Source organism: Topomyia yanbarensis, chromosome 3 (assembly GCF_030247195.1).
Source record: "Topomyia yanbarensis strain Yona2022 chromosome 3, ASM3024719v1, whole genome shotgun sequence".
NCBI lineage: Eukaryota > Metazoa > Arthropoda > Insecta > Diptera > Culicidae > Topomyia > Topomyia yanbarensis.
In genome coordinates this window covers 347,623,670-347,642,730 of record NC_080672.1, presented here as the reverse complement: position 1 = coordinate 347,642,730, position 19,061 = coordinate 347,623,670, and the positions used below count along the sequence as shown (strand labels likewise).

General features: G+C 43.0%; 1 protein-coding gene across 1 annotated transcript; it reads left to right on the top strand.

The window, feature by feature from the left end:
• The first annotated feature begins 15,104 nt into the window (after window positions 1–15,104).
• Window positions 15,105–18,501, top strand: LOC131692930 (maternal protein exuperantia). Its single transcript, XM_058980346.1, has 5 exons — window positions 15,105–15,276; window positions 15,401–16,146; window positions 16,460–16,886; window positions 16,942–17,177; window positions 17,255–18,501. Exons 2-5 carry the CDS (start codon window positions 15,411–15,413, stop codon window positions 17,587–17,589), a joined length of 1,734 nt encoding a protein of 577 aa, XP_058836329.1. The 5' UTR covers window positions 15,105–15,276; window positions 15,401–15,410; the 3' UTR covers window positions 17,590–18,501.
• The last annotated feature ends 560 nt before the right edge of the window (window positions 18,502–19,061 follow it).

Here is a 19,061-nt window from a genome sequence, read left to right as displayed (position 1 = left end):
GATGGCCCTGTTCCGAGCAATATTTTTGTTGGTCGCAAGGGAATCATTAATAGCAACATTGTTACTAAATTAGTAATAAAATTTGCGGTTTCGACATCGTCTCATCAGAATCCGACACTAACTTAGTGATAAGACTAAGGGCCGATTTCTTAGCGATTAAGCCAGGTTTAAACGTACTGGTGAACCTGGTTTAAAAGTTAAGCAAGGGTGAAGAAATCGGCCCTAAGCTGGATTAACGCTAGCTTAAAAAAATTAAACACTGTTTCTGAGCCAACTCATAGTCCTGTGTGATGTCTCGCATGAAAAGGAATTCAAGCTGATGAGAATTAATGAAATCCAAACTAGTTTGGATTAGTGAGCCAATGCAAACTGCACTATGCTACATATTTCCTTAGTCAGGGAAAATTAAGGTAAAAAGTTTTTTTTTTTTAATCCGGCACTAGCTTAATCCTGTGGGTGAATGGAGAACAGTGAATCTAGCTATGTAAGGTGTGCAAGCTAGGCTCGATGGAACTATCCAAGTCAGTCTTGGATCACATACATTTGGAGCAACATCATAAGCTGTTCTCAACTCCTATTCGGCAGTTCTCATGCCACCACTTGCGTTACGGCTTGGTAAAGCCATTGTTGATTAAAAGATCAGGGAATATGTATGAAGTGAAATATAATGTCTTTTTCGCTTCACATAGTTGATATTCGCGCCAATAGAGGTCCTTGAGTGTCTCATGCGAGGTCCGAAGGAAATGGCAAATTCGATGTCAGAGATCTTGATTTATAATGAGACGATCGACCGACGGTTTCGAAATACCGAAGAGATAAGCAGCGGTTAGCAAGTTTCACAACAGGGAATGAGAAACACTTACTATCACTTACTAGCACTAACAAATCTAATTTCAGTTTGCATAGTTTAGGAATTATACGGTATGGCTCTGGGTCTGTGGCCTTCGACTGGTATCAGATCAGAGTATATTGGCTCAAATGGCACGTTGTTCGATCATGGAAGTCTTCTTTGTGACGCAGAGTTCTCGCAGTAGATTTACAAAAAAAATCATGTAACAATCAGCCCCGTGAAAACTGTTTGTTGCCTGAAGCTGCCACCAAATGCCAATAGCGCTAGCTACGTTTCAAATGTTCAAGGTCTGTTCACATGAACTGTATAACACTGTTTAAAAGTTGGAATCAAAACAAGTAATTATTAACAATATATGAGAATTCACGCTTTCTCTTGCATCGCTTCTTCTCCACAAAATCCGAACGCTTTTATAACCTGAGTACTAGTTAAGCACGTCAAAATGAAGTTTGTTTGCATTCAAAAAGTTTCAGGTTGAGTTAACAACATTGGCTCGTAGCAATGTGAACGTTGCTAAAAGCGCGTTCGCTGTCATTTTTTACAACTAGCCGAGCCAGAAAGCCAGCTTATGTTGGCTTCACTCATTTTTCAAAGAAACGTCAAAACATTCACCCTCTTGGTAACAATCAATTATACTGTTCAGCAAAAAGCTGATACGGTAATTCATATTAAATTTTACTGATTCAGCGAGAGTACACCTTTATAATAAATGAAGCCTTGTCCTCTCAAGCCCCTAAGGAGTTTCTTGATGGTGTCATTGTGCTAGTCAAAAAGAAAAAAAGTTACGACAGCATAAAATCGTACAGGCCGATTTCACTTCTGAACGCTGACTACAAAATCTTCACTAGGATACTGAAAAATAGAATAAGCCCCCTCCTTCCCCCTCAAAAATGCTGTAACGGAAAGCGAAACATTTTTAAGGCTACCGCCCGCATACTGGACCGCATTTGTGAGCTAAAACAACAGCATGTAAACTCGTTGTTGGTAGCATTTGACCTTGATCATGGCACAGACTAACAGACATAACAGTCAAAAACAAAGCTTCGCTGCTTTAACGGTCATTTTAAATATATTTGTAGTTGGGACTGTGGCCACATTTGAAATTATGGCGCCACTGAATTATGAACAAGCACATGGGGGATAAACCACTAGTGAAAAATTGTTCCCAAATATGAGGGGTAACCCACCAGTAAATGAGTGTTTGGGACCGTGAATAAAAGGTGGAGCTAGTGCTCTGGGAAAGTTGTCGGATCGATGTTTGTTGAGGGAATTCCCTCATAGTGTTATGTCTGTTAGTCTGTGATCATGGCTTCGATAGAGTGGAGTACAACTTAATTGCAAGAACCATGGAACAAATGAATTTTGTTGGGGCGGAATGTAAATAAAATACCGGTTAATAGCAGCACTTTTCGTCTGTTCAGAGCAGTGCAGCTTTATACTGCAAATATATTAAATTTAGTTAGGTTATACAATTTTTCTTAAAATTTACCTACACTTTCGGTATTTTTCACCGGATTGATGATCCACCCTACACGTGGAGAATTCGGGGTATAAATCCTAACCAAACTTTTAGTTCTGTAAGTGTTTTAATTGGAATAACACATTAGGTTTTAACTTTATGAATTCACTATTTTTTACTTACGCTTTTAAACTAGAATAATAAATTTAGGTTTTATTTTAGTTTTCTCACTTAAGTAGAATTAGGATATTTTAATTAGCACTAATAAATTTAGCTATTATCTTCTCGACCGTACTCGCAATGTGTCTTCAGATTCTCTCTCGTTTGACGTTTCTAGCCAGCCTACACACTAAACGCACATACACCAGATCTTGGGCAGTGCGCCCGGCAGAAACATTTATAGCCGGCCTACACGCTAAACTCGCATACCCCAGATTTTGGTAAGTGCGCGCAGCAGCAACATCCTCGCCGGCCTACACACTAAATGCGCAGACCTCAGATTGTAGACAGTGGCCCAGCAGTAACATCCTCCCCCCCGTAACACTGGCCACCGGTCCCAGTTTTACCATCACCCTTTATCTCTAGGACCGCAAGTTTGGCGACAGGTCTACGCAGCAAACCCCCCGCAGTTCTCACAATGGCTTGCCGGATCCGTCCGTCGCTCCCAGGTACGAGCTCCAACACACGCCCCCTGATCCAACTATTCTTCTTTCCATCATCCACGACTAGTACCAGATCTCCAACTGCTACCACCTTCACCTCATCGAACCACTTCGTCCTTTTCGTCAATGTCGGCAACATTTCCCTGATCCACCGCTTCCAGAAACAATCCAACTCGTGCTTGATCATGTGCCAAGAACTTCTCACAGCTTGCACACTACTAGTATTCTCAACAGCAGAGCTACGAATACCGCTTGAGAACCCCAACAGAAAGTGGTTCGGGGTCAACGCTTCACTTTCTTCCGCATCCAAAGGCAGATAGGTTAGCGGTCGGCTGTTCACGATGCTTTCGGCTTCAGTGACGAACGTAAGAAGTGATTCGTCGTCCAATTTCCGGTCGAAGTTGTACGAGCCCATCATCGCCTGTTTCACCGATCGCACCATGCGTTCCCACGCTCCACCCATGTGGGGCGACGAAGGAGGGATGAACATCCACTTGGTTACCGTACTGGTGAATGTTGCGGCAATATCCTGCTGGATCTCCTGCATCAGTATCCGTTGAGCGCCCTGAAAGTTGGTGCCGTTGTCTGTGTGTATTTCTGCCGGAGCACCACGACGGCATACAAAAAGTCGAATAGATTTAATGCAGGCATCTGTCGAAAGGCTGTAGACTACTTCGTAATGTACCGCTCGAATAGTGAGACAGGTGAACAGTGCGATCCACCGTTTGGCGGTACTCCGCCCTATCTTCACCATCAATGGCCCGAACAGATCCAGTCCGACATAGGTAAATGGCCTGGTATACGTGGCTAGCCGGGCTGGAGGGAGTGACGCCATCCGTGGAATTCTAGGGACTGCTCTTCGCAGCTTGCAAACGTTGCATCGATACACAACCTTCCGAACAACCGCTCTGAGTCGTTTCTGTTTCTGAATTTGCATGCTGAAACTTTCGGTGATATGCATCCACTATCAAACTCGTCACCCGATGATTTGCCGGTAGGATAACTGGAAATTTGAGATCTTTACTCACATGCTTGGCCACTCCAATTCGCCCATCTACTCGAAGAACGTCGGCACTGTCAACGAGCGGCGTCAACCGGTACAACGGGCTGCTTTTATCTAAAGCTTTCTGTTCTGCTTGTGACACGTTACGGTTGTGAGAAAGAACCGCGAGTTCCACCGGGTAGGCTTGCTGTTGTGCTAGTCTTACCAGGAATGCTTTCGCTTTTCGCAGCTCATCTTGTGTTAGATGCCCTATGTTCATCACCCCGCCGTAAACTTTGTGCTTTAAGTTGAAGACGTAACGGTAAACGTACGCGGTAGCTCTGTGCATTCGTTCCCATTTCGAAAACCGTTCATAGTCGATCATCGATGGTAGCGCAGAAACTTCGTAGTGAACATGACAAGCGCGTAACTCTTCCTCAACAATCTGCCGAGCCACTCTCAGCTTCGGCCACTCGTCATCGGATAGCAGCAGAAACGCAGGTCCCTTGAACCACACTCCTTCAGCGTCCAGGGATGGACCACTTCCCCATTTTGTAGCTAAATCTGCCGGATTCAGCTTCGATGGCACCCATCGCCACTCGTTCACTTCGGTCGCCGTCAAAATCTCTCCGACTCTACAAGTCACGAACTGGGAGTATTTCCGAGGATCCGCTCTTAGCCACCCCAGTACCATAGATGAATCAGACCACAAATACCGCTCCGTTACTGGTACTGTATGGGACTCCAGAACAAAACGCATCAATCGTACTCCGAGAACCGCCGCCTGCAGCTCTAATCGCGGTATTGTCAAAGGTTTCAACGGTGCAACCTTGGTTTTCGCAGTTACCAGAGTGCATCTGGGAGTGCCATCCGCGTCGATTATGCGGAAGTACGCGACCGCTGCATATGCGGCTTCGCTCGCATCGACGAACACGTGTAATTGCAAACGATGATAGTGTTCAGTCGTGGCTCGTGGGAAATAACATCTGGGAATCCTTATGTCTGATATCCGTTGCAGCAGAGTAGTCCAGGTAAGCCATCGTTGCAGGTACGATTCATCCACCTTCTGATCCCACTAGATTCCTGCACGCCAGATATCTTGCAGCAATATTTTGCCATGTACCAGAAGAAAGCTCAACAATCCCAGAGGATCGAAGTAGCTCATAAGGCATCGTAGAACTTGCCTTTTCGTTGGACGTAAGTCGCTGTAAATGATCTGCTGAACGTCGTCCTTCAGCTGAGTGCAGAAACTGAGTGCGTCTTCATCAGTCAGCCAGAGCATTCCCAATACACGCTCGTATTGCTTAGTCTTGTCAAGAAACAAGTGCATGTTACCTGTATCCGATGGCTCGCCCAAATTCCGGAGCACGTTCGCGCTGTTAGATTGCCAATTGCACAATAAAAACCCTCCTTTCAATTGAATCGCTTTCACCTGTGCCGCAGTCTCTCCAGCTTCGGCGTCCGTCCCATAGCTGGTCAAATAGTCATCCACGTAAGTGTCGTCGACAATATCTTCAGCAGCCTTCGGGAAGTCATTCGTGAAATCAGTTGCATTCCGGTTTTTCACGTACTGCGCTGACGCTGGGGAACAGGTCGACCCAAATGTGGCTACATCCATGACGAAAATCTTAGGAGGAGTCGAGGGATCATCACGCCATAGGAACCTTTGCGAATGTCGGTCTACTTCACGGATTCTTATTTGGTGAAACATCTCCTTGATGTCTGCTGAAAGCGCCACTGCAAATTGGCGGAACCGAGAAAGAACACCCGCTACAGATGCCAATTGATCTGGTCCCTTGAGCAGCATAGAGTTGAGCGAAATCCCGTTGACCGTGGCTGCCGCATCCTAAATTAGCCGCACCTTTTTTTCGGGTTTACTACTGCTCCCAGTGGCAAGTACCAGACGCGCTTGAGATCAGCTGTTTTCAATTCCTCGTCGGTAACTTCGTGCGCATAACCCTTTTCCTGGTACTCCTCTATTTGTCGGTTTAAATTCTCCCTTAGAGACGGATTCCTTGCCATCCGACGTTCCAGGCATTCAAGCCTGCGCAGTGCCATTCCATAGCTTTCTGGAAACTCGATATCGTCGTACTTCCACAGTAACCCCGTTTCATATCTCTCTGCCGAACGTACTGTGGTCTGCTGCAATATTAGCAGTGCTCGTTGGTCTTCCGCAGATACCAGTTCGACCGCTGGTTTCGTTCCAACATCCTCGAGTGTGAAATAATCCTTCACCAGCTCGTGTAGATTACGGTCGCTGTTGCACCCGCATGCATGGAAGTTGCACGAACTCGCTACCATGTCACCACTCCCTCCATACACGCACCATCCCAGACGAGTTTTTACGGCCACTGGCTCATTAACCCTTCCTTCCTTCACTTTCAACGGAACAGAGAGATGAAGATTATTCACTCCGATCAGCAATCGTGGAATGGCATTTTCATACTCAGCTATTGGTAGACCCTTGAGATATTGGAAATCATCTTTAAGATCACCGATTCGCAGTGTTTGCTCAGGCAAGGCAAGTTTTTTAACTGTGCGTACATCGTTCAGTTTCAGTCGCTTTCCTTCATTGGCACTTGATACCAGCAGCTGCAATTGCTTCGAGTCTGGTTCTACTCTCGAAACATCGCCTGTCCACGTTAGACAGAGTGGGGCACTACTGCCACTAACCCCAAGGTCCTTGGCGAGTTGCTCTTCAACGAGTGTAAGGTGTGATCCATCATCGAGGAAAGCAAACGTTTTAATTGCCTTCCGTGGACCATACAGCGTCACTGGCAAGATACGAAACAGCAACGATTGATTTGCTGAGTGATGCATATGATTTCCATTCGCTTCGATATTTCGCGATACCGTTTCTCCAGACGTTCGGTCACTGCGGTTGGAATGTAACAGAGGATGGTGGCGGAAAGTACATCCGTTGATTCCGCATGGGCTGGCATTGCGACAACTCCTACGGCCATGCGCGTTCAGGCAGCTACGGCACAGCTGGTGACTTTGCGCCGTCTTCCACCGATTGTCCACGGAAAGCGCTTTGAATGTTTGACATTCCCGTACACGATGTCTTACGCCTATGCAAACGTAACACCTCCTTTCATCCGTATTCGTCGACTCCGGCCGACTAGCGTGAGTATTTATCGATCCTCGAACCTTCGGTTTGGTTCTCTCCTCGGAACCGCTTTTGCAGCTTCCGCCGGTGTACAGTGTCACTCTGCTTGCTGAAATCACCACTCCATCCATAAATTCTCCAAAGGTTTTCAGGTTTGCCTCTGGATACCGCTGCATGACATTTGCCCACTCCATCTTCACGTGGGCTGGGAGCTTCTCCACCAACTCTATCAGCAAGTATGGATTCGTAAGGTGAGATTGTAGTCCCGCTGCTAGCAGATGGTCACACAGGCTTTGCACAGCCATCCCAAACTCGATGAGTGTCTCGAGCTTTTCCGCCTTGGGTGCTGGAGTTGATCGTACCTTATCCAACAGCACGTTGATCAGCAATTCCGGTCGTCCGTAGAGTAGCTGTAATGTACTGATCACTTGTGGCACTAATTCCGGTAGGAGAAGACGGCTTCTGACGGCTTCATACGCTGCACCTTTCAAACACCGCTGCAATCTCGCAAGATTTTCTACACGGGCATATCCACACGCGGCGGTCGTATTTGCGAAAGCACTGATAAATATCGGCCAGTCCGCGGGATCACCGGCGAAGGGGGGTAAATCACGGGGCATTATCTGTCGCGCGGCTAACTGCGAGGGAGTAGGGGTTTGCTCAGACGTTACGTTTGTCGCCGAAAGAAGAGGCGCATTCGCTTGACTGAAGTTGACATTGGGCTGTGTCATTGCTCTAGGAGCAAACCGTGTCTCATTTCCACTCAATGTGGGAAATGGAACGGAGGGGGTGGGATAATGGTCCTCATTAGTCATGTTCATTGAACCTACTTGCGTTTGTAATTGATGGTATGGGTCTTCGCTCTGTTGAGCGGAAAATGCATTGATAAATATGGGTGGCTTACCTGGTGGCAGTACGGGGGGCAGTGAGGGGAAAAGGTTACCTCCATACGGATTCGAGCGATAATACGGAACCTCCTTGGGAATCACCCCAGTATTTCGCTGCTGAGCTTCCTGCTTTTGACTTCGATCTGTAGGGCGCTCCACACCCGCTATCGGTGCCTTGCCCTTTTGGATCGTTGCCGACGGCTGTACTGGCTCCTTCTTTTGCCGGCTGACCATCCTTCGGTCGGACGTTGCCAACTGACTGCTATCGGTTGGTTCTTGTATGTCGTTGTTGTCCACTACAGCAGCGGCCGATGCTGTATCCTCTACCATTTGTTCCTCGACCCAGAGATTAACACGCTGCATGCTGGTACGACGACTTACTCTGCTGCCGGCATTCCCTTCTGTCAGTTGTTCTTCCAGCAGCCTATACTTTTCCTGGATTGCCTTCCGCTCCAGCTGCATTGCCTTCCGCTCCAGTTCTAAAGCCTTCTTTTCGGCCTCCAACTCGCGCCGCTCAATTGCGCGCTCTTCCTCGAGGAGCTTCAGTCGTAAAGCGACCCGCGCAGACTGATTGCTGGATGACGATACCACACTCTGTGGTAAACAACTGCGGCACGTCCACGGCCGTTCCTCTATCGAACTGGTTACTCCCGCACAACGCATGTGCCACCAGCTGTCGCAGTTGTCACACTGCACAAAATTATCGTAGGAATCGGGGCGCGTACATCCGACGCAGCCTCCCGTCCGGCTTAGGTTCGGCGTTTGTTGCGAACCGTTTCCCGGACCATCCTGGTCCTTTGAGCCGGAATTATGATCGCTCATGACGAAAGTTATAAAGTTGTGTTGGGGCGGAATGTAAATAAAATACCGGTTAATAGCAGCACTTTTCGTCTGTTCAGAGCAGTGCTGCTTTATACTGCAAATATATTAAATTTAGTTAGGTTATACAATTTTTCTTATAATTTACCTACACTTTCGGTATTTTTCACCGGATTGATGATCCACCCTACACGTGGAGAATTCGGGGTATAAATCCTAACCAAACTTTTAGTTCTGTAAGTGTTTTAATTAGAATAACACATTAGGTTTTAACTTTATGAATTCACTATTTTTTACTTACGCTTTTAAACTAGAATAATAAATTTAGGTTTTATATTAGTTTTCTCACTTAAGTAGAATTAGGATATTTTAATTAGCACTAATAAATTTAGCTATTATCTTCTCGACCGTACTCGCAATGTGTCTTCAGATTCTCTCTCGTTTGACGTTTCTAGCCAGCCTACACACTAAACGCACATACACCAGATCTTGGGCAGTGCGCCCAGCAGAAACATTTATAGCCGGCCTACACGCTAAACTCGCATACCCCAGATTTTGGTAAGTGCGCGCAGCAGCAACATCCTCGCCGGCCTACACACTAAATGCGCAGACCTCAGATTGTAGACAGTGGCCCAGCAGTAACAAATTTCAATCCGGAACTGATCAAACTCCTCACGTTCTGTATGAATAACAGTTTCTCAATAGTTCTGGTCAACGGTAAGTTGGGAAGTGAGATCAAAATTCAAAGCTCAGTGCGCCAAGGTGATCCACTCTCAATGATTTTGTTTGTTATATACCAACAACCACTTCTTGATAAGGTGCGGAGATAATTCTCTCGCGCAGTATTGAATACATATGCAGATAACATCTCTATGTTCATCGAAAGTGAATCTCAGTTACTCGTAATCATAAACATCTTTGTCGACTTCGCTGCTGTTTCTGGAGCAAAGCTCATTACCCAGAAAACAAACGCCTTGAGGATTGGTTTATTGAATATGACACCACAAAGTGAGTAGTTGCAAACGCAGACTTCAGTGAAACTTCTCGGAATACACTTCGCTGAAAACTTCTCGGGCACTTTTGAACTAAATTCGCTTGCGTTTCTACGGAGAATACAAACATGTCTGTGGATGAACAACTCCAGAAATCTTAATCTCATACAGAAAATAAATTTGTTGGACACGTTCATAACGTTCATCAGTGATCCCCCTGCCGAATAAATACACTGGAAAATTCATTTCGCGGATCGGCTCCTTTCTGTGGTACGGGAAGAATTGGACCAGAATTTCCTTCGAGACACCAATACTACCAAAATGCCAAGGTGGTTTGAATTTACACTCGTTGTCAATCAAAGCCAAGGCCCTGCTAACCAATCGCATGATACATATCGGATCGGATCTACCCTTTTTGTAGATTTTCTGGAGCACAACGCAAATCCTCTAAATTTGTCGTGCATTCCACGAAAATACGAACACATCTGAACAGTACTTAATGAGACAGCATTCCTGACCGAAGAAATAGCTAGAGCACCGTATTCAAGTACAATATACAGCCACTTTTTAAAACAACTTAAGGAGCCAAAAATAGTGCGGAAAAATCCTCAAGTGATTGGAAGACTACCATTTAAAATCTTTCACTCCAAGTTTTTAAACTCTCACCAGCGATCAGTGTGGTTTTCTGTGGTGCATCGCTAAATCGTAACCAACGAGTTTTTATAGGGTGAACAGGAGAGCTGACCCTAACTTCATCATTTGTCCCGGCCAGACGGATAGCATGGAGCACCACCTATTCCAATGCAGCGAAAACAAGCTCATTTGGATTTACCAATGAAGCGTTTTTCTAGGCCTAGATCGACGGCTCTTACAGCTGCAACATGACTGGATATATTGTCGCGCTTATAATGAAACCTCACATTGCGCGCGTCTGAAAGGCGCATAAAATATAGCCGCTGTTGCTCCGCAAGCTGATTTCAGTGGAGTCACTAACCAATGAGACAGGAGGCAGAAAAATAAGCAAACAAAGCAACTCAGTCAAAAAGGGCAAGTTGCTGGCTAACGGGGGGCTATTTGCCAACTCGGATGCGCTAATTGCCCTTCCATTTGCCAGCAAATTGCTGGTAATTAGGGGGCTATTTCAAATGCAACATTTGGGCGATTTGCCGCCGTTATTTTTTTGCCGCTCTACTTGCCCTTAAATCGCCCCCAAATCGCCCAGGTAACGCGCCATTAAATCGCCCTTAATTGCCTAATATAAAAATTACAAATAATACTTATTTTCCGATTCATTATCTACTCACATAAACTTCTCAGTATACTAGGTAATCACCACCAAACTATAGAAAGAATCAATGGTGAAATGGTATTGCACACCAAAACTTACCACAATCTGACATTCATTAAGACTTTAGATCAGAGATCTTGTTCCACTATACTTACACACGATTTCCCATATTCGTTGGCTAAATGAAGTGCACTAGACAAACAAAATACAAGCGAGAACACCGCCATGTTTGAAAAACGCAAAAAATAACCAAGTCCATTTCAGCCGCCAGAAAATTTGTCTAAGTGTTGAAATTTCCTTTAAATCGCATTCGCAAATTCCATTTGTTCCTAGGGGCAATTAGCACAGGCGAGTTGAGTCAAGCGTCAAACTGTTTAAATCGCATTACCATGTTCGTGCGCATTTTTTTTACCGGGATGTAGCACAAGTGTACCTAAAGAGACTAGAATAACAAAGAGACGCCATCTTAATTCAGTGAAAACAATTCAAGTAGCAACCAGGCTACAGGTCACAGGCAACACTGCAAATGTGCAAGCCTCACCAAACTTGTTTGTTGTTATTCTGTTTGTTTCTTCTAACCAATATAAAAATCCGATGCGACTTCTGCTCTACTGAGTTCCTCGACCAGCTAAAACATAGTTATATCCGCAGGAGTCGTATTTTGCAGCAGCAAGACCATATTAGGCCAAAATTTATTATTTGCATCATTTGGTATTCGTTACCCTCATGCTGAATTTCGTGCTGCCATAAAACCAAGCCCTTTTCTCTTTAGCGTTTCTAAACACGATGGTATTGTAACAAATTTGGTTTGAGAATATAATTTTCATCTTTAAAATTTTTAGTAATTTTAATTAATTGCATAACAATACTTCCTTAAAAACAGTGCCATATAATCAACGATATAATGCTTGTTAGTTTTTTTAAATGTAGCATCACATGAGAATTTACTGTAAATTATTGTAAAATTACTGTGCTATCACAGTGAAAATTAGGGCCCTATTCTCACAGTCACGTCACTTGGTGACTAGAAGGAAATTTTCTTCTAGTCACTAGGTGACGTGACTGTGAGAATAGGGCCCTTATAGTTTTGTTACTGTTCATTTTTATTCAGACAGACTTGCCTTTGCAACCCTGATCTCGCACCGCTCACTGAGTTCTTGTCGGCTGGTCTCACGAACACTAATGAAGTTTCTTATGTCGTTTTTGCTTGAAGCGAAACTGATGTGGTTTTCGTTTGAGGCGAAACTGAGTCAGTTCCCAATCCCAATTGCTGTCAAAATGTATGAACTGACAGCGGTTGGGGTTAGAACCTGACTCAGTTTCAGGTTCCAGCGAAATCGCCATGAGTCAGTTTCTAACCCCAACTACTGTCAAAATGTAACTGACAGCGGTTGGGGTTAGAACCTGACTCAGTTTCGGGTTCAAGCGAAAACGCCATTAGTTGAGAACAATCCCATTATTGCTTTTGTCGTGCTTGTTTATTATTTTCCACCAGCTACACACTTAAAATCCCTTACCTACCAGCAGGTAATTTTAATTTGCTGTTCTTATTTCACTGCCGGAAAACAAGGGAGAGGGAATGATTTTTTTTACTCAAAATTAATGGGATGAAGTTTAGTCTGCTTTGCCCGGTAATAATGTATATTTACTGTTTTGTTTACTAGCGAAACCATATCAACGCTTTTTCTTGAAAAGGGCGATACTAGCAGTGACACCATTCACAGAAAATCAACAGTGAATATTTCAAGGCTTGGTTTTATTTCCTATTTAAGAACTATTGTGTTTTTTACATCCCAGATTGCATGATTCAGTGATCGAAACCCAAAACTGCATAAAGTATTTGAAATTATTAAATTAAAATTTGTTTTTGCTATTTAAATCGACAAAATGATAGTATCGCCCCTTTGGCGATTGTTTACTTTTTCGGTCCCACCTATCAGCATTGAAGTATCGCCCTTATGTTTTTTTACAATAACTACCGTATTACACCACCGATTTCGTCCGGGTTTTTTCAAGAGCGATCATTGTTACTATTTACAGCTGGTATCAGCTTGATTATCCAAAAAAATTCGAAAAAAACAGTTTCGCCTCTAAACTGCTAACAAAATAAGTATCGCCCTTCTTGTTTGCATGGAGCGTGGAGGGCGAAACTTTAAATAAACAAACAAAAATACAGTTTCGCCCGATGTATTTTTTGCTGTAGTTTAAGAAAGCAATATCGTAGAATCCAAATTTTTAGGTTAATTTGTTGCGTTTTAAAGCCCTCATTCGCATGTATGAAAAAAGCCTTATGTTTACATTTGTAAGTATCGCCCTTTTCACAAAAAAGCGTTGATATCAGATATTGTTTGTTTAACATTTGAACCATTAACATGGCCATCAACATGTACAATATCACATATGGTACTGGATAATGTTTTACTATAATTTAACCATTCAATTCGTCATTACTATTGAAGATATTGTAGAACTATTGTTATACTCATTGAATAAAATATAAGTTTATATTGTAGGAACATTATAAAAGCAACAACTCTAATGGTTACTATATCCCACAACCCAGGTTTATTGTTCGGACTATGTTTTGGTTTTTAGCTATGCGGTGTTGCTAAAATAAATTATCATAATGGTAAGCACATAATTTTTCTTATTGCAACAGCACAACAAATGAATTAATTAGGCAAAATAATGGTACAATCTAAGGAACTACTGTACTACCCGATGATAACTTGTCTCTGTTGGACATAAGATTAACAACTCAAATTAATCAAATATATTTGAACAAGTTCACATTCACAACCATATGCGATATGGTTTGTTTTTATTCTCCTATGGTCATGGTTATTCATTATGCCACTCATAATTATCGGTACTAGATAATTCCGATTTGCCCAGCTCAAGATGGTGGGATGAGCTCACAATAATATGAAGAAAATTGTGTTCTTTGCTCGATAGCGGAAATAACGTAATGGGATAAAGCGGCAGTACCACTGATATCAACACTTTCCAGATGGCAGGTAATCAAATCTCGATTATTAAATATCGATAGAGTTAAAACTCTACGCGAGCGTTACAAATGTGATAAACTATGCGTAAAATACGAACATTGTAAGGTTCTTTACTTTGGTCTATCCTTTTGACAGCGTCGATAAAGTAGTGTCTGCACGCTTCTGCTAAATTGATCATTTTAACCGAAAATTGTTTTCACAATTAGTCATATTGTTGCATTATAGTAACCTATTGTGGACATGATCAGTATAATAACAAAAACATACTACAACTATTTCCAATATTTTTCGTCAAAATCCTACCGTTGATTTACGATACGTTTTTATTTGTATGTAGTATTTCGCTAGAAAACTATATTTGAACTATACGGGAAATAGTAGAAACTCGGAACTAAGAGACTATTTGTGGTATTGTACATGTAAAGTCCACGAAAAGAAATGTGCGAAAAAATCGTTGTTTTTGTATTGTAACATAACCTAACGCCATTTTCCCCAAATTGTTATCCGGCCGAAAACAATACCCCAAATGACGGAAACAATTTACGGTGTGGGGTGTTATTATCGAATCACAATATGTCAAATTGTGAAAAAACTCTCGACAAACATATTATTACGGCCTAAAAGCCAACTGTCAAAATCCACTTTGAATGGAAATTCCGGACAAACCGTTACTAGCCGAACACAGTTCACAACAGTTTATGAAAGAAAAAATATTTTTCTTTCGGTTACTATAAACATCTCTGATTGGCGCGTAACGGTTTGTCCGTATTTTCCATTCAAAGTGGATTTTGACAGTTGGCTTTTAGGCCGTAATCATATGTTTGTCGAGAACTATAGTACAAATAATCCATTTATTGTTCTCGTTTATGCGGGTGTGAGGCATGACAAACTTATTCAAGTGAAAAAACTTTTGGATCAGACGTGACAATTTTTTACCGTGCAAGTGAATCTTATGGAATTTTACCTGGCCACCCTGCCGGTCACTCACTGGAACGAATCGACAAAACCTGAACATCGTGAAATCAGCGGTAGCGGACTACTTCCAGTTTCCATTATTTCACTTCAACATCATCAAGCAAGGAATCAACATCTCCAAGTTTCTCTAGGAATCACGTGATTTTAAACAGTGCTATCAACCCAAGTATCAATCTCTTAACATTTGAAAGCTCACTGAGAAGTAGTAACGGGAAACTTCTATCTTTTGAATTTCTTCCAAATTGGTAAGTTTAGTTTTTAGTAAAAAAATGATTTTAATTGCGAAGTCACATTTGAACAAAATGGCGAAGTAGCGCCTACTTGATTCGTTCGGTTATTCATCCTTATTTCGCGTAACTTCCATCGTAGTTGCACTAAAATGGTGACTGAAATCAACGATAGTAAGCTGGAATACGAAAACCAACACCTGGACGAGAGCAGCTCGGACGAATGTGACCCCTGTCCGACGGGTACCCTCTCGTCCAAGTTCGACCGGACAGATTCTTCAATTAATACGAATCCGCTCCCGCATGGGAGGTACACGTTGATTGGCATCGACATTGATACGACTGGTCGTAGACTGATCGATGAGATTGTCCAGGTCTCCGCCTACACACCGGAGCATCAGTACTCGCAATACATTATGCCACTGATGAACCTAAATCCGGCTGCACGTCAGCGCCACCAGGTTCGCGTTATAACGGTCGGTTTCTTCCGGATGCTGAAAAGCATGCAGACCTACAGGGTAGTTAAAACCAAGACGGAGGTGTCTGCTCTCAACGAATTCATCAGTTGGTTGGAGGAGAGATACCGCGAAGACGAAGGGTCCGATGGCATCGTGCTAATCTACCACGAGCAGCGAAAATTCGTGCCGTACATGGTAATTGAGGCATTGAAGAAGTATAACCTGTTGGATCGGTTTGCCGCTACGGTCAAATCGTTTGCCAATGGGTTCAAGCTAGCCGAGGAAAAATGCTCCAAAACTATCAAATACTTCTCGATTCGACAACTGGCCAAACTGGTACTGGACGAGAGCGAAGCGAAGGACGGTTTCGAGGGCAACGCGGCCTATCGGGCTCGGTTGGCGTACCAGCTGGCGCGACAACTGTCCAAGGGTAAGTAGACGCCATTTTGCCGGAAACGGCCATTAGAATATTGACCTATTGTTTCAATTGGACGCTTCTATTGTTTGAGTTATATTGAATTGCCCGCCATCTGAATTTACGGAGTGACGCTTCCACCGCGTGTAGTTTTACTTATATAACATACTTTATAAAATTAACTAAATTCAAACTGGTTCTCCCATTTTAGAGATAGTAATTAGGTATAATGAAAGTGAGGTAATAATATACCTCACTTTTATTTCGACGTATTTTGTTCAGAAAATTAACCTTGCAGTAATTCGTGTCTATTTTCATGAACCTTCAGACGACACAAAAGTTCAGAATGCAGATAATTCTCAGGAACCATTGGAGCCACACTCTAACGAGCCTAAATCCGACAACGAAACGGAGAATCAAACAGATGAGGCCGATTACACAGAGGATTCGCAACTACAGAATACTGCTGGTGAGAGTAATCCCAGCGAAGCCGACGAGGATGATTCGCAACAGTTGCTAAACTCTACCGATGTGGATGTCGTCACTGGACAGCTTACGACGGTTCCAGAACCGCAGCCTCGTTCACGACCAACTACCGAAGCGGAGCGGGAAAAGATGTGCACGGTACTTTGCGACCTGGCTTCGCCAATTACGTGCGAAATAACTGAATTGGACGAACAGGAGAAGATTCTGCTGCGTCAGAATTCACTGAGACCAGTGTTTTTGCAGTACTTCAAGACGACCATCTATCATAGGTTTGTTGCGATATATTGTCATGTCCGCCTACCACAGTGTTAATTATTTATGCAGAGTTAAGGCTGTGACGTATCGACGAGTGCTGGCTGAATATGGATACGATTTCGCATCCCTGCTGCAGATCTGGACCGAGCGGGCCCGCCAAGGTCTAGAGCAAGTAATTGCCAAGATCACCGAGTTGAAAGACGATGAGCGTACCGAACTTGTCGAACTGCTCGATTGTCACTTCGATCCGGAGAAGCAACAGCTTAAACCGGTGGTGAAGCGAATCCGCCATCGCACTTCTAGAGGTAAGTTATGTTTGATTCCGAGACCAAAGTTCAGAACAGACAACAGTATTTTGCCTTCTCTCTCTTCTGTTGTACAGGCCGTCTGTTCTTTGCTAATAAAGACAGTAACACGTCCAACGTGAACGACGGACACTTTAACAACAACAACCTAAATGTCGCTAATAATAACAACAAGGAAAACCGCAAGCCCATGGGCGGTCAAGGTGGACGAAACAATAACATCGTCAGCAATGGTAACGGACACAACAATGATAAGAATTTTTCCCAATCGGCATCGCCGCCAAACGAGGGCAAGAAATTTCGTCAGCGCAACACGCAAAGACGCCGCCGTAACAATAACAATAACACCCAGAACAAACAAGGCGGCCAAAAATTCAACCAACCGCCGCAGATCATTCAGGCGAGCGCTTGAATGTGTATTCTGAGGATGGTTTTTGATAATTTCGCAACGGATACAGAAACAATACGTACACATGTTTAAACGGAGAGAGGATTTACCTGGATTAGATTTGTTTAGACTTGCAATAAGTGCTAAATTTTGTTACTATGGAAGTGAGATAAAAATACAGAAGTATGAAGGAGAGTTCAGGTATCTAACGCAAAAATTGATCAAAAGCCTCGTTGAAGATGCGAGAAGGTTTCTATATTATTTTTTGTACAGTTGGCCGAAGAAAAGCTAGATGTTAGGAGTGATATTAGTTGATAACTAATCTTATTTTAAAATGTCTATTTTACCATTAACATTACATTATTGTAATTGCAGCTTTTTTTTATTTTCAATTTGTTGGAGTACTTTTGGTGTCAATCAAAAACTGCTCTTAAAATTGCTTTTGGATTTTTAACAAAAGAAAGATAGCTGCTTCTCAGGTCACACTTCAAGTTACCCAGGGCATTTGCAGAGAAAAATGAGAGAAAGTTGTACCGACGAAAAGAAAGCGTGCACTTTTCATCGGACAGGTTTTTCATTTTTTAGCTAATCATTTATAACAGCAATTTGTCCAACTAATGGTCACTTCATGTGAGGCAGGCAGCTAGTCTTTTTGGTCCAGCTATTACGGCGTAAAGTTTAGGAGAGGAAGACTTAATAAGAAGATTGTAAACTTTGAAATGTAACGGAATGTGGTCGTGATGCAGGCGGAGAGGCAGAAGTTTCCACGTTCCACTATTCCAGAAAATATCTACTATTGCATTGTATGAAAGAAGAAAAGAATCTAGAATGATTGTTAAATGATTTGAATTTGTTGCTCTAAGAAATGCAAGGCCCCGTCGTCTGCGACGTTCTGGGGCCTAGTTTAGTTTAAAAATATATGGCGAAAGCAAAGTACTTGGTACACTCTTTTCAATTTGGGAGTAAGTTCGACGATTCGACAACGTAATTCCATGCGGAAGGTACACAAAGATTGCTTAGATATGCAAAAATCGGAAATTTTCAGTGATTTTTACTGATCGTTCGGAAAATAGATACCAATCGAAAACTCGTACAAATGCTAAGCTGCCCATAAACGCATAAGAGTCCCATGTGGATTTTTGTCGAAAATGAGTTATCCGTTGGATTGTATTCTGTATCACCACTAAATCACACTGCACAAATAAGATTACCGGGTTTGTTCAGAAAATATCAAAAAGAAATACCAAAACATGGTTGTCCCATCCATTTGGCTCAATGGATGGGACAATCTTGAACAGCGTTTTTCTCGGCTTGCTGTTTTTCAACATGGGACTCTTATGCTGTTTGAGCCAATATATTCTATGCTGTTATGGGCAGTAAGGTTGTCGCAAATAAAAACCAAAGGCCCTATTCTCACAGTCATGTCACCTAGTGACTAAAAGAAAATTTCTTTCTAATCACTAGGTGACGTGACTGTGAGAATAGGGCCCCAAGTT